Source organism: Podarcis cretensis (genome assembly GCF_951804945.1).
Source record: "Podarcis cretensis genome assembly, chromosome: 11".
NCBI classification, from domain to species: Eukaryota; Metazoa; Chordata; class Lepidosauria; order Squamata; family Lacertidae; genus Podarcis; species Podarcis cretensis.
Window position 1 is genome coordinate 51107469 of NC_137180.1, and position 16067 is coordinate 51123535.

The following is a 16067-nucleotide window of genomic DNA, read 5'->3' on the forward strand; positions in this document are numbered from 1 at the left end:
TACAAAAGGTAAGCAGCAGGATTAAGCATACCCCCCCCAAGACAATAATGCCATCTCCATCACCAAAAGAGCTATATAATACATATCAATATTATTAAAGAATAATGAAACAATTTCCTTATTGAATGAGAGATTTGGCATGCTGTGTTACGATCCTCTTGTAAATATTCTGTTGATTTGTATAAAATACTTTACATCAGAATCACTGTTTCTCTCTCCGTTGTCTGTGAAAGCTCAATGCATGTAATTAAAAGGCATTAGGTATATTCTGATAATACTTCCAATTTGCAGAAAATTCCTTATAAAAACGTTGCTTCTAGGATTCCAAAAGATGGGGGACACGAGGCTGAACAACAAAAATAACGGGGGGGAAAGAGGTACTTTCGAAACTAAAATGCCACAGGCATCAAGTCTATAGACAAATTGTGAGGAAAAGAAGTAAGCTCATTTTTTTCCAGTATATGCTTCTTTTTGTTTAATTGTATTGAAATAAAATTTGAAAATGTCTTAAATCATTTTTAGAAAGTAAACATGAGCTGTAATACTCTACCTGTAAAAGGATTAATTCCATTCATTGTCATTAGAAAGTATGTAAAACATTTATTAAGGGCTTTTGCCTAGAGGCACAACATAAATAGAACAAGTCCTTCTGAAATGTAGTCAAGAGTACACATCCACCAGTTGGTAACTTGCCATGGAAATTTCAGAAATACTATCCACAGGTGAGAGAAAGTTACTTCCAATTTTGACGTCTGCACTGTACAAGAGTTTGCTCCATGAACCAACCACCGTGCAACTTGTTCTGCCTCTGGGTCTTGTGAATGTCTTGTCAGGCAAATCGAAAAGAGCACACTGAACTTGCTCCGTGAACAGAATCTTTGTTTCAAAAATAATAACAACAATAGTAGTAATAATACGGAACAGGCGCCGTCTTAATCCACCCCTTCAAATCCTTGAGCGTTTTCAACAGCCATAAGAAGCTTTTCTCGTAATTCTTCAAAAGAGTCATACGGAGGTAAGTCAAGGCGATTAAAGCTGAAATGGGAAGAGGGGAGAGAAGGTGTCATTATAGTGTCCTGTTAATTTCAAATCTGCATGCATTTTCCAGGTAGCAACACTAAGGAAAAGGACTTGTGGCAACAAATAGCACTTTCATTGTTGCTTTTTAAAGGATGCCTTGGGATTCTTAACTCCAACAACATATTTGAAATTCCTTGTTATTCTTCTTTCTGAACTACCGTATTTTTCGCTCTATAGGATTCCGGACCATAGGACGCACCTTATTTTAGAGGGGGAGAACAAGAAAAAAAATTTCTCCCCCTCTCTGCTCAGCACCCCTTCTGCAAAGCGGCAGGAGAAATGGAGCCCCTTCCATTTCTCCTGCCACTTCGCTGAAGGGGCGCTGCGCAAAGAGGGGGAGAATTTTTTTTCTTGTTCTCCCCCTCTAAAACAAGGTGCGTTCTGTGCGTTCAAAGTGCGTTCACCCGAAGCCTCCGGAGCACAGCGGCAGTTCCCGCTGGGCTCCGGAGACTTCGGGTTCCTTTCGACCTGCTCTTTGGGGCTGGTGGGGGGAAGCGCTGCTTTCTCCCCCCGCCAGCCTCAAACACCAGGTCGGGGAGCAGCGCAAAGGCGGCGCGCTGCCTTCCCCGCTGCCCCCTGAGCTTGTGGGGCTGGCAGTGGGGGGAAGCGCTGCTTTCCCCCACCGCCAGCCTCAATGATCCCTGAAGCCTTTGGAGCGCAGCGCAAGTTCCCGCTGTGCTCCGCAGGCTTCGGGAGAGCAAGACTCTCCTGGCTTCAGCGAAAGGAACCTGAAGCCTCCGGAACGCAGTGGGAACTTGCGCTGTGCTCCGAAGGTTTCAGGCGGCTATCCCTGAAGCCTGGAGAGTGAGGGGGGTTGGTGTGCACCGACCCCTCTCACTATCCAGGCTTCAGCGAAAGCAACACGAAGCCTCCAGAGCACGGAGGGAGCACTCCCTCTGCGCTTTGGAGGCTTCACGTTGCTATCGCTGAAGCCAAGGAGCCTGCATTTGCTCCATAGGACGCACACACATTTCCCCTTCATTTTTGGAGGGGAAAAAGTGCGTCCTATAGAGCGAAAAATACGGTAAATGAATATTTGCAATTCAAAGTCAAAGCCACATCTCTCACAGATGGCAGCTTGGCTTAGGTTCCTTTCTGAACCCCCCAAGGAATCAGCTCAGATGAAGCCAGGGTTGTATGGCAATATTATTCATATTTGCTTTTGGCACTCATTAATGTAATAATTAATGCGCAACCCTAATGTAAGAAAAATAATCCCAACCTCACACACAGCTAAAAGTAGCTAGTATGTCAAATTTCATCACTGTAAATGACTTAATGCACCTTGTTTGTGACTTACCATGTATGAGCTCTGGGTAACTTCTCAGGGCTTCCCCATTGCTCTATTGTAAACAGCTGAGGACCATTTGAACCTGGATCAAGGGTAAAAAAGCACATGAATGTGAAAGAGTCTCTTTGCAAGATGCAGCCTGTTACAGTCTACACACCAGTGACTCTAGGAAGGTGTGCACTCTTGCTGGGCAGGTTTTCCCCTGACTGTGTGTGTGTCACACAAAGTGGCAAAATGCTCATCCCGTTGTGGCCCCAGTGACGAGCAACAACCTAGACTCTGGCAAAAAAGAGGTGCCGACAAGCTTAGAAAGGTCAGTGGAAGCATAAACTTGACTGTTCAGGGTTTGTGTTTGCTATCTTTGCAGAACATTTTGTCAAAAGCTATCAGGATGCATTTGGTTTAACTCACCGTAAAGTTCAGCAAATCCATTCATAGGCACTCTTGACGTCCCAGTTACAAATTGCAATAGCCGGATACGTTTCTCAGCATCCATCAGCAGAACAGCCTATAAAACAAGACAGTTGTGGAAACTTAACGGAGGCACAGCCAAAAACCCCAGTGTTGTCACTGATAGTGCAATCTGAGAAACAGGCAGAGAGGTCTTTCCACGAACTGTCATGCACATTTTAAGAAGTGACCAGAGGTCAACAGTTGGTTAGAGGACAGAATCAAAGTTAAGAAAGAAGGCAACAGTTTATACTGAGAATTACAGTGTTACCTTCCAGTACCACTGAATGACAGGATGGTTTGGACAATATCCGTTCTTGTAGATGGTGTGCTGTCTCCAGTCATTGACATCAACATCGCCAAGGCCACACATTAGCAACTGCGGAAGAACGAATGAAGTTTTTGAGAGATGGGTATCAGCTGCTACACTACAAGTATTTGCCATAGGTTTAACAGGCTTATCAAGATACATGCGGAAGATCTCCACCCTGCCACCTTCTGCCATAGTTCTTGCAGAGTTTCTACCAGCAAGATACATATGGAGTCATACTCATCAAATACTATTGTATTGATTCTTAGGAAGCCTGAAAAATTAACTTACATTGATGTGTAGCTGGACTGAAGCCTCTGAAAACACACCCATGCATTATCAAGAATTTTTTCCACAAATTCTTAATAATAAAGACAAGGGCTTGCTGATAGATACTTGCAGGGTTCCTGTCCACATTTATTTATTTATTTGCACCGAATAAAAATAATATAACTAGCTTTCTGATGCTGTTGTAAGAATGAAAGGCAACTAACCTCCAGCTCATTTTCATCAAAAATCTTAATCAGGTCAGTAGGCAGGAGCTCTGTGAAACCCTGAAAAGCACAAATATATACCGAATGAATGACAACGTTCTTCCATTAAATAAGGCAGAGTCTCAGGTTTTTCAGTTGCAAGTACATGAGAAAACAATTCATTCAAGACGAAAGCTACAGCAAACAGCTTTTAAATTAGAAACTTTGTGTTTCCTTTAAGACCTAAGCAGTGTACTTATTTTTTAGTATAAAAGCAGTGGTGGGGTGCCTTTTTCTGCCTGAGGGGCAGATTTGCTTCTGGGCAACCCTCCTTTTCTGGGGGTTACATGTCTGAGGTGGGGGGGCAGAGATAAAAGTGGACAGTGCAAATTTTACTTTTGGTAAAGTAAAACAAAATAAGGAAACAGGGAAAACAGACATCATCGTTCTGATGTGACAAAAATATATTGAATGGCTACACAACTCTTTGCCATGTTGTGTTTATACATCTGTAGAAATGACTAGAATATAGTTTTCATATATGCTAAAAATCATCGGGCATTTTCTTATAAAGGTATTTAATTTGCAAGTAAGCTTCTTGCAAAGATACACTTGTAGTTTGTTTTCTGTTGCATCCTCGCCTTCGTACCAGTATATGTGCAAACATATATATAAATATATTATTTGTATTTTTGTGGTCCATTCTGTTAGAATAACACACCTTTTGGGGAGTAGTGTGACGTGGTCTCTTAAACCTGACATCGCTTAGGGCCTCAGCATGTCTTAATCTGGCTATGATTACTTTCTGTGCTGTATCTCTGGCATACTTTGCTGCTTATTTGAAGGCCACCAAAGTCTGGCTGCCCTACTCCAATAAATGCAGACCACACAGCTAAACAGAAGGAGGTTTACTGAAGGAACTTACCTCCAGAAATGCATTCATTTGCTTCTGAACCCGGTTGACAAACCTCCACTGGATGACTAAGCTGCAGTACACAAAGAGAGAGAGAGAGAAATAGCACTTTCATTAGGAGGCATAAGAGAGATCGTTTAAATATCTTAACTACCCTAATGCTTTTCTGCCTTCCCATTTACGGCTCCAGTAATCTTTTGTCAAACTAAGAAAAAAATGTAAACAGAACAAATGAGGCAAACACAATCCTCCCCATTTCAGCTGCAGCTCCGATATCATTTGCTGAGCTCATGAATATGTGTGTCTCTTCATTAATTTCTCAGATTTCCTTTGGGAAACCAATGAGATGGTGGAGGAGGAAAATTACTGATGAGCATAAAAGAGTAATTCAAAGGAAACTCTTTTTCACTTTACAGCCTGACATTTAAATAGCTTTGCGCGCACATGCTTCAAAGTGCTTCAGATATGCCCTTTCCATATTAAGAGGTATGCCATGCAGAGATGGCATGAAGTTAATCTTGCGGTTCCTATGGAGATTGTAGTCTGTTTTACCATTATTTGGCTGAAAGAAGATTAATCTCTCCATAAAAAAAAACAAAACAGTGGGAATTTGGTGCCTCCCTTCATTTAACATGCCTGTATTTCAGAGGAAGGACCAAACAAGATGTTATGCCGAGTTCCGGGGTCATTCTTTTCCATTTTGGAAGGCTTTAATCTGGAGTGTGGCTAGCTGGCCACTACTCAACAAAAAAGCAGATTTTTCCCTAACAACTTTTCTTCTGCTCCTCCGTACATCTCCCATTGGTTGCTTTTTATTTTAAAAGAAAAATTGGGTTTTAATCTGGGAATGGCGTCTAGTGAAGTCATCTCCACCCCCATCATTCAGTCTGGACACTGAGATCCAGCGCCAAGGGCCTTCTGGCGGTTCCCTCATTGTGAGAAGTGAGGTAGGGAACCGGGCAGAGGGCCTTCTTGGTAGTGGCGCCCGTCCTGTGGAACACCCTCCCATCAGATGTCAAGGAAATAAACAGCTATCTTATCTTAAAAGACATCTGAAGGCAGCCCTCTTTAGGGAAGTTTTTAATATTTAATGCTGTATTGTTTGTAACACTTGATTGGGAGGCGCCCAGAGTGGCTGGGGAAACTCAGCCAGATGGGCGGGGTATAAATAATAAATTATTATTATCTTTGAAGTCCAGTTTGAATAGCTAAACTGCTATGGCTGTTAAACACCACATTGAGTACATAGACACACACACACATACATACTCAATGTATTCCCTTTTGTTTTCATTTGTGACTGTGATTTCTGATCCATTCGGCTTCAAGTCGACTTGATATGTCTGTAAACAAAACAAAACAAAAATGCATTAGCTATAAGGAGACATCTGTAGAAAAGTATTGCTACAGCTTTCAGGCACCAATTTATTACATTTTAATGAACAAGCTCTCTGAATTTTTAATGTCTATGGAGGGTTGTGTTTTGCTGGTCAAAATGTTTTATGCTTAAGGATGACCTTGAGGAGGACAAATGGATGTGAAGTAATGGATAAATCAGAATTCAGCACCACGATTTCGTTAGCAAATTCAAGGGAAAGCAGATTGGCATGTCATCTGCTCAGTTATAAAGAATTTGATAGTGTTCAGCAGGGACTTGGATGGCAGCTTAAGGGGTGCCTCTTCATGTGCTGTTTGGCATCTCTTCAGAAGACTCAACACAGCTGCCCTCTAATGGTCCCAGGATAAAAAGCATCAACGGTACCCATAGAATTGGCTCTTGCAGAACAGCTTGAGCATCCCATAAATCAATCAATCCCCATTTAGTGATGGTGAGGCCTCCTGCTGTCAAAGGGGCCTGCCTTGTGTCTAGGAGCCTATCTATTTATTCCCACCAATATATACCTGGCAGCCTTGCAGAGTAACGAACGTTAGGGAGGAAAAGACAGATTCTCCGTTCAAGAAGTTTACGTAATATAATGCAGGCAGTGGGAGATCCATTTCACACATTACATTTTAGATATATCACACAGGTGTGGTGTAGTGGTTAAGAGCGATGGACTCGTAATCTGGTGAACCGGGTTCGCTTCCCCGCTCCTCCACATGCAGCTGCTGGGTGACTTTGGGCCAGTCACACTTCTCTGAAGTCTCTCAGCCCCACTCACCTCACAGTGTTTGTTGTGGGGCAGGAAGGGAAAGGAGAATGTTGGCCGCTTTGAGACTCCTTCGGGTAGTGATAGTGGGATATCAAATCCAAACACTTCTTCAACGGTGTGCCCTCTAGATATTGTTGGACTACAGCTCGGTCCATCGGTCCAACGTGACCAATGGTGATCAGCTGGGACTGATGGGAATCTAACAACACCTTGGAGGGCACCATGTTATCTACCGCTGCTTGAAAACACGCATATGGGAAAATGTGTTTGCAAACATATGAATAAGACCGGTGAATGTTTGCCAGGCAGCTGAGATGGACTGCAGCTCACATGTTGGAATATGCATCGGATGGCAAACCTGAGTTTGCCACTGTGTAACGCAGGGATTGGGGACCTCAGGCCTGGTGGACAAATACAGCCCCCCCCCCCCTTTCAGTCTGGGACTTGAGACTCTCCCCATGCTATACCCATTGCTAGCTTTCCTTGAGTGCTTCTACTAGGGCTGGGTGATATATCAATATATCATCCAAAACCGGTTTGAAGTCCATATTGTGATGATGGTTTCATAATTTTTGACCTGGCAATATATTGCAAACCATGATGTGTGTGTGCGCATGTGTGCGCTATGTAAAAATCACAACGTGGGGAAAACTGGGAGGCCAGCCAATGCTTCAACGTGGCTCTATCCTCATTCCCGACATTGTGATATATCCGTATATAGCAATGTTTAGCTGGTGATACATTGCAATATTGAAAACTAGATATTGCCCAGCCCTAGATTCTACCTAGTTGGAATGTGCCCTTCCAACTGTGAAAATTCCTCTTGGTTTCCTGCATAGAAGATGGCGATATGTGTTTGTTGGTTGGTTGGTTGGTTGGTTGCTTGCTTGTGGATAAGAAGCCTTTTGACTTTTGCACGGCTGAGATATAGCCTACTGGACAAAGGTTAAGAACTGCATCTGTTCTTCCTGACCTTGCCTCCAGATCACCCTCAGAAGGTCACCCTTGAAAGAATGTCGTCCTCCGTCTGAAAAATGTCCCCTATGTAATGCCCCTTTCATTACATATTTCTATGTACCAAGCAAAAACGTTTCTCTTTAACCAGGCCTTTGGCTGATTAACGTTCTATGTTCTTTTAATTGTGTCTGTGGGTGTGGTTTGTTCTTGTTTTTATTACATATTTTGTGTTTTTATGTTGTGAACCACCTTGTGATCATCAGATAAATAAACACATGCAATGCATGAAATGAGCCTTAAGGATGTTTCCAAGATGAAATATATACTTCATACTTAATGATTTGGAGTAATTTTTATAGAGGAATGTGCTTGGCACTCTTTACCAGCAACACTTAATTTTTTTGGGGGAAAATCCATATCGCTTTTAAAGGGAAAACCCATTAACCAAATTAGTTGTTGCTCATATATCTTTCCCGCAAGGCTAGTGCTGATTTTCCATTCGGCTACACATTGCTTCAGCATAATAATTCCAAAGTAGAATCAGAGAAAAGAGAACATTAAACTAGAGAAGTTCTTGCAATATTTACATTATAGGAAGCACAAAGGAGTGATCTAAAGTTGATAACCTAGTTATTCCGAGCTGCAGAATGCTGAATCCAGAAAATCCCACAATGATTTGCAATTCCTGGATGGCCTGATACAAATTCAGACTGGCATTTAGACTAGATCAAGTGTGATAAAAGTGAAGGGAGAAACAGATGAATCTCCTTTCAACTATAGTGGAAGCAAAGCATTCATGTCCTCCTAAAAACTTGGGATATATTCATGAAGCGTGCTCTATGATGAATCATAATCTGATATTGGTAATGGCCAGGAGAAGGAATACCCCTCCCACTCATGAAACATTGGGTAAATTGTGTTTTCATCACATTAACAGTTGGGAATTTCTATGTCATGCTCATATTAATGTTGTGATACATATGTCCTACATATGTAGGAAACGATGGTCACTTCTGGTACCTATTGGTGGCACTCTATAACCTTTCCAAAACTGGCTAATCTATAGTGGTGTTTGGATGCCGGAATCCTAGTACTGTACAGGTAACTCACATCTTATGCTTATTTTGCTAACACAATTGTAGTTTTGCATGGGGGGGGGGGAGAAAAATAAATAAACAAATGGAGGAGAGTGGAGGAAACCCACTCTCAATTTATTTATTGCCTGCCTCACCTGTGCAAAGCGACAATTGAGGGCTTACCCAGCTTTGGGATAACATTTTCTTTTATTTATTATTTAGTTGTGACATTGACAGCTCACATTTCCTCCAAGGAGATCAAGGTGGGGTGCACTGTATCCTCTCACCCCCCCCCCCAGGTTTTATCCTCACAAAAAACCCTATGAGGTCTGTTAGGCTGAGAGAAAATGATTGGCCCATGCAAGCTGCATAGAAGAGCGGAGATTCAAACCCGTGTCTCCTAACTCTCAGTCCAACACTCTAGTTGCGACACCACACTGTTGTCAAGCCTGCAGTACTATAACCTCTTGAAATCAATGGAGATTGCATGGCAGCAATGTTTGGAGTTTAAACACTCGATGTAAATCTTATAAAAAAAAATTAGCAACCCCTCCGCAAACAAAAAAAGAGGTGCTCTCTTGCACACCCAAATGCATGGTCAAAATGGATAGAACAGAATGTCAAATGTATTAGAATGAAGAAGAACACATGGATTGGTTTCTAAAAGAAATAATAACCCCCCAAATATATTTGGGTACTGCCTGTATGAACACTTCCTACCAGAACATTGTCTGCGAAGAGGAGGAACACCACATGGCAAAAAGCTTAGAATAAACCTGAGCACCAATGCCACACACTGCTCCTAACTCATTCATTATTATTACCCCCTCCCCCAACGCAAGAGCCACTTAAAAAACATGAAAGACAAACGATGTGCAAAAATTTACAGATAATTAAAGAGGAAGCAGCAGACTGAAAGAAAGCAAAGCCCAATGGGGCAAATGCTTAGCAATAATTAGCCTGGAGAAACCACATGCAAGAATCAAAGCCCCAGAACTGTTATCTGGAGGAGAGAGAGCAGCAAAGACAGAACAAATGAGACATTTGAAAGAGCATTTCTTTAAGCAGAAAGGGAAAAGGACGATGACACATAGGAGAGCCAAGGACAGATTCCAATTATCTTGTGTCGCTGTCCATCTTCCCAGTGCAATGGAAAAGAAAGAAAGGAGGTTAATGCTAGAGAATATCGTATTTTTCCGTCTATAAGACACCCCCTAATTTTTGACATTTTTTTAAGGGGAAAAACCTATACACGGAAAAATACGGTAATTAGGAAGAAGGTGGGGCAAGCAACTGCTCAGGTAGCAGCAAACCATCTTTAAGGCCACGTTTGAGGGTACATTTCACTAGGTCTCCTATAATGCACCTGCCCTAAGACATACAGGCGATTGCAATTCACAACCTATTTACTTCAAATTAGTTCTGCATTAAAGCCAGCTGAATTTTTCTGGAGTGAATGAGTTGTAGACTATTCAACTCATTGTATAGTCATTGTACTGTGCAACTATCGCACTCGACAACACAGTTCTAATTTTGCAAAACCTTTACAAGTTATTATGACTTTTGTCTCCTAAATTGCACATCGCTTCTCTCAACAAGAATCCCTTTGTGCGAAGCTCTCAGCTCCCCGGTGGTAAGAAAGTAAAATGAGAAACTGTTGAAGCCGAAGCAAAAAGCAAGCAAACACAGACTTCGAATGCACTATGTTATGTTACGGTTGTCTGAATCATGATGGGGGGAAACTCAGTTTTAAATATTCAGAATTGCTGTTTTAACTTTTAAAACACTGAAAGTCAAATATAAAATAATAGATTTCCATTATCAAGAACCTGGTGAACTGAACAAACCAAGACCTCAACCACACAGTATGGGTATAGGAATCAGGGCTTCTAAACCTTTCTTGACACAAGACAGCAAAATATGTCGCTTCTGCCATAAGAACACAAGAACATCCCTGGCTGGATCAGGCCATGGCTCAACTAGTACTACTGCTTCTGTTCTCACAGGGGCCAACCAGAAGCTCATGGGACGCCATTAGTCATCCTCACTATGCAGACACATCATTTCTATATATCGTTCCCACACTGGCCACAGGGGCCTCCAACAATACTTTGGACTGGCTGTATTTCTGCTGAAGTCTACTCCACCCGAAAGCAACATTTTCTTGAGATTGCTGTGCTTAGTTCTTGGAACCCTTTGAAAAAAATCTGACGCTATCTTGAAGGCACTAGAAGACATTCATTATTTGGAAAATGCAGTGCCAAAGCAAGGCAAAAGTAATATAAAACCATTCGACTTGCTACACACCCATTATTCATTCTGGTCTTCTACAAAAGGCCTTCATTGGAAAATCTGGAAGATGCTTTGCCATTCTCAGATGCCAAGATTAAAGCATTTTCTCTCGGTTGCAATCCTAACTTCTTTCCCCAATAAGGACTGCATATTGTCTCATTTGGGAGCCCATCAACAGTCTTAACCAACTGCAATGGTGGTCACTGAGGAATAGTTAAGTATCTTCTGGCTAGCAGTTTTTAAATGTTCTCCTGAAAATTGCTACTGATATTATCAGCCTCGAGTTTACACATTGAGGCCATTGTCACACATCTGGTTCTCCATCCCTGGGGTGAGGCATGCTCTTCAATGGCTTATGTGATGCTGAATACATACCACAGGCCAACATCTCAAAAGAACAAATGCAGTAATTGGAACAACTCTCACATACCTGCCCAAAGTTTTCTTCATCTATGCAAAACATGAGATCCAACTCTGTGGGGTCGTTTTCCAGGATCCATTTCAAGGAGTTGTAATATTCACTGTCCTATAAGTAATGGTAGCGGTTCCCATTAATCATTTCCCCCCCAAAAGACAGCAAAAGACTTTACAGCAATTCGTGGGTAAGAAAAATAACAAAATAAATAACTGCAGTTTCTGAAAATGTCTCACAACAAGTGAAAATATGAGTGCTGCAAATCACTGCTGGGCTTTTATTATGGCAACTGCAACTTCTGGCAGACAGGATTGATAATCTGAAGCTTCCAGCATCTCTCGGCTAGCGCAGAAACAACTTTTTGATCCTATTAGTTATTCTGATACCTTGTCGTTATTTTTAAAATGTGTGTTTATTCTGCCTTGGTTTGCCATTATTCACATTGTTGTTTTAAATTTACAGTTGGCGTGGCCAGCAAAGGGTTTATACTATGGAGGGATCCAGTGGTGTCCTGTGTGTTGATGGAGAGCTCTTTGATCCAGCAGGGGTTTCCATCAGAGAACAGGGGGAGAGGCACTTTTTGCTGGATTTTGCTTCATGCAGTCGCCCGTCTCCCCCTTTTCCACCTCCAGTGGGTTAAAGGAGACTTTGGAACAGGAGAGGAAAGTGCCAGAAGGAGGGGGAAATAGGCAAAAATCGCCTCTCGCGCTGTTCCACTGATGAAAGCCTTTGCTGGATCAAAGAGCCTCCTTTCAATGCAAGGAACACAATTCAGTACAAACCTATATGAGGTAACACGACAAGAATAAAAATACTGGCACACACCACTCACTGTTTTGTTTTTGTTCTTTTGTCCTGATCCATTAATATCTGAATCAGGGGCCTTTCTCCTCTGTGCGTGCATTCTTTGGGGTTGTTGGCTGGTAATTCTACAGCCTCCCATGTTGTTTTTGCTGTGTTAGCAGCAACAAAATGACCTCCCCGGGGTGCAAGCCTGGGCAGTGTGTATGGAGGTCCTGGGCTACCCAGATGACAAGACCCCCCCTCTCAGCCTCACTGATATAGTCCAAAGAAAAGCAGAGCAAGACGTTTGGCACCCGTCTGGCTGCAGGAGTTGACAGAAAGAGGTGTACAGGACACCATCCAACCGTCTTAGGGACTCAGCTCTGGATTTGTGTAGGGTTTATTCCTTAGGCTTTTCTTCTCCCAAAGATGTCCCACAGAGCAGCAGGAATTATTTTGGGTACGAAATGAATAACTTGGTACATTGCACCAGCCTTCTATAGATATGTACACGTTGTCCTTAAGCATTGTATGTACAGAGATTTGGATGGTCCATCATTTCCTTTTGACCTGGACTTATGTTCCATATAAACAAGGTAACTAGTTGCACAAAAATGTGGGTGGGGAATGGCATTAGAATGCATATTGGAAGTGAGCACCACAGAGTGCGCAGAGGTTGCATCCTCACCTAGGTGCGCATTCAGATAAATATCTAAATGCACATTCACTTTATGCCCATTGTCAATTAATAAGCACACACAGAATCACAGAATTGTAGAGTTGGAAGGGACACCCCCCCAGAGGCTAATCTAGTCCAACCCCCTGCAATATAGGTAAATGCAGCTGTCTCATAGGGGGATCGAACCTGTAACCTTGGTGTTATCACCAGCATGCTTCAATCACGGGGTTAGAGCTATAACCACGTTCCTAGCCTTTCACCCAAGAAGGTATGGCTTATTTATTAATTGACACATTTATATTCCAAATTTCTGGCGCAAAAGCAGCACTCTGGACAGCTTAGAAGATTAAAAAGTAGGATTTAAATCAATCCCCCCCCCAGCTGGGTTTCCTCTCAATAATCCTATGAGGTAGGTTAAAGGTAAAGGGACCCCTGACCATTAGGTCCAGTCGTGACCGACTCTGGGGTTGCGGTGCTCATCTCGCTTTACTAGCCAAGGGAACCAGCGTACAGCTTCTGGGTCATGTGGCCAGCATGACTAAGCCGCTTCTGGCAAACCAGAGCAGCGCACGGAAACGCTGTTTACCTTCCTGCCAGAGTGGTACCTATTTATCTACTTGCACTCTGATGTGCTTTCGAACTGCTAGGTTGGCAGGAGCAGGGACTGAGCAACAGGAGCTCACCCCGTCGCGGGGATTCGAACCGCCGACCTTCTGATCGGCAAGTCCTAAGCTCTGTGGTTTAACCCACAGCGCCACCCGCGTCCTTAGGAGGTAGGTTAAGCAGAGGAATAAGACCTCTCAGTACCAGTGGGTGAGAATTTGAACCCAGGCCTCTCCAGCCCATGTGTATCACCTTGGCATGTAATGCAAAACCAAAGCAGAGTTTAAGCGTGTGGCTGCTTTGCCTCCCACCCTGGTCCTGCTGCTGCTTCGATGCCAATATCAAAGTCATTGTTTGGCTTGGCATTAGGTGTGAACCAGGAATCACGATCCATCTCGCCCAGAAAAGCCATGGGCAGTAAGCCAGGAGCAAATTTTTGCAGTGGCTTGTGGTTTGTCTGGAAAGGCTGTGGTTTTTACAGGGAGCGCTTGCACATTCGAATGTACTGAGCAAAAAAATATTGCATAAATCTTTTCCTGTTGAATTTAATTGCATTAAGGGCTTCACATTGCTACCTTGTCAGGCAAGGGAACACCTCACTGGAGACAGAGAAAGAACAAAAGCTAAGGAACACATTTGTCCTGAACCTCAAAAATACTACCCTTGTGCCTCAAACTGTGAAGCTTCCAGGAAGTATTGACATTTAATAATTTCCCCAGAGATGGAGAAACGCACATAAATGAAAACACTAATAAGCTTTCCACTTACCACGGACTCCATGTCTTTCAGGGTTATTGGCTTTCCCAGCATCATCTTGTAGAAAGGCCTAATGAAGAAACCTGAACAGGCAAAGTAACAAAGTTTAATTTAAAATGGTAGCCTCTCTCTAGAGCAATATATAAAAGAAAGGGGCGTTTTCAAATATCTAGACAAGGCAGGCATAGCAAAGCTGCCAGCGGAACTGGGGAGAAAGAGAAGAAGACAAAAATATGACAGCAGACTGTCGAGGGAAAAAAGAACACACCCATTAGTTGAAGTATATTCAAGACTGGACATTTTGCAGGGATTAACAACCCACTGAGCGAGCCGATAACTTGAAGTGAAGCCAAGAGCTATGGGACACAGGCACTTGGTCCCTCTAATCCTTAGGTAGAATCCTGATCAAGAGTGTTGCTCTCCTCAGGGCAGTCCTGGGTGTGTGCGTGTGAATCGGAGCAGCAGCAACAACAAGAAACAATTTATTATTTATATCCCGTCCATCTGGCTGGGTTTCCGCTGCCACTCTGGGCTGCTTCCAACAGAATATTAAAATACAATAGTCTATTAAACATTAAAAGCTTCCCTAAACAGGGCTGCCTTCAGGTGTCTTCTAAATGTCAGGTAGTTGTTTTACTCTTTGACATCTGGTGGGAGGGCGTTCCACAGGGTGGGTGCCACTACAGAGAAGGCCCTCTGCCTGGTTCCCTGTAACTTGGCTTCTCGCAGCGAGGGAACCACCAGAAGGCCCTTGGCGCTGGACCTCAGTGTCCGGGTAGAACGATGAGGGTGGAGACGCTCCTTCAGGTATACTGGACCCTGGGCACTGTACTTTGGGGGTCCCTGTGCCTTAACGTGGCAACAACAGCAGCCCGCTGCCTGGGAGGGGGTCCCAAATGGCAAACAATAGTCGTGTGGGAAAGAAGCCCTTTTGCATCTCTGGGAAAGGCAGGTGGGAAGAGGGGCAGGGCCCCATGGCCGCAAGCCCAAAGCTCGCCAGTGCCCTGCACAGGGGAAGGAGAACGATGGAGACTGGTGGAACAGAGTCACTAAACCTACGTAACTTACACAGCTCTTCAGAAAGCAAAGTTAAAACGTTGGTTTATATCCTAGCGATGTTTTGCATAACTGCCGCTTTGCTTTAGCCTGCAGTGAGTAAGCACTTTCGTTCCTTGATCTAAGATGTTGGATTAAAGTTTTTGGGTGTAAACGTGCATGTTTTAGTGATTGCGCCATTTGATACATGAAATGCTGCGTGCAGGGGTTAAGAACAGGGGTCAGCAAACTTTTTCAGCAGGGGGTTGGTCCACTGTCCCTCAGACCTTGTGGGGGGCCGGACTATATTTTGGGAAAATAAATAAATGAATGAATTCCTATGCCCCACAAATAACCCAGAGATGCATTTTAAATAAAAGGACACATTCTACTCATAACAAAATAAAAGAAAAAAATTCCTTCCAGTAGCACCTTAAAGACCAACTAAGTTAGTTCTAGGTATGAGCTTTCGTGTGCATGCACACTTCTTCAGATACACATCTACTGGAAGGAATTTTTTTCTTTTATTTTGTTTTGACTATGGCAGACCAACACGGCTACCTATCTGTAACTGGAACATTCTACTCATGTAAAAATACGCTGATTCCTGGACAATCCGCGGGTCGGATCTAGAAGGTGATTGGGCCGGATCCAGCCCCTGGGCCTTAGTTTGCCTACCGATGGGTTAAGAAGATCGTTGAGGAGCTGCAAACTCTTTGTGCACCATCTCAGTAAGCCATATTTTGGCTTATTAAGAGGTGCAAAAAAGACCAATGGCAGTTTCCAAAAGGGAAAGGTACA

General features: G+C 43.1%; 1 protein-coding gene and 1 long non-coding RNA gene across 11 annotated transcripts in view; one reads left to right on the forward strand and one right to left on the reverse strand.

Moving 5' to 3' along the window:
* Positions 1 to 574: 574 nt before the first annotated feature.
* NEDD4L (NEDD4 like E3 ubiquitin protein ligase) overlaps positions 575 to 16067 on the reverse strand; it is a 260860-nt gene continuing 245367 nt past the window's right edge. For all 10 annotated transcript variants that reach the window (XM_079994713.1, XM_079994715.1, XM_079994714.1 and 7 more), the window contains 9 exons: positions 14244 to 14314; positions 11426 to 11521; positions 5787 to 5860; positions 4530 to 4590; positions 3626 to 3685; positions 3093 to 3200; positions 2783 to 2879; positions 2381 to 2453; positions 575 to 1035 (listed from right to left, as the gene is read on the reverse strand). In XM_079994713.1, coding sequence (XP_079850839.1) covers positions 933 to 1035; positions 2381 to 2453; positions 2783 to 2879; positions 3093 to 3200; positions 3626 to 3685; positions 4530 to 4590; positions 5787 to 5860; positions 11426 to 11521; positions 14244 to 14314 — 743 coding nt within the window. In that variant the 3' untranslated portion in view covers positions 575 to 932. The remainder of the gene's footprint in view (positions 1036 to 2380; positions 2454 to 2782; positions 2880 to 3092; positions 3201 to 3625; positions 3686 to 4529; positions 4591 to 5786; positions 5861 to 11425; positions 11522 to 14243; positions 14315 to 16067) is intronic.
* On the forward strand, positions 7549 to 8033 carry LOC307226467. Its single transcript, XR_013843454.1, has 2 exons — positions 7549 to 7615; positions 7683 to 8033. It is a non-coding gene; the product is annotated as an uncharacterized lncRNA (long non-coding RNA).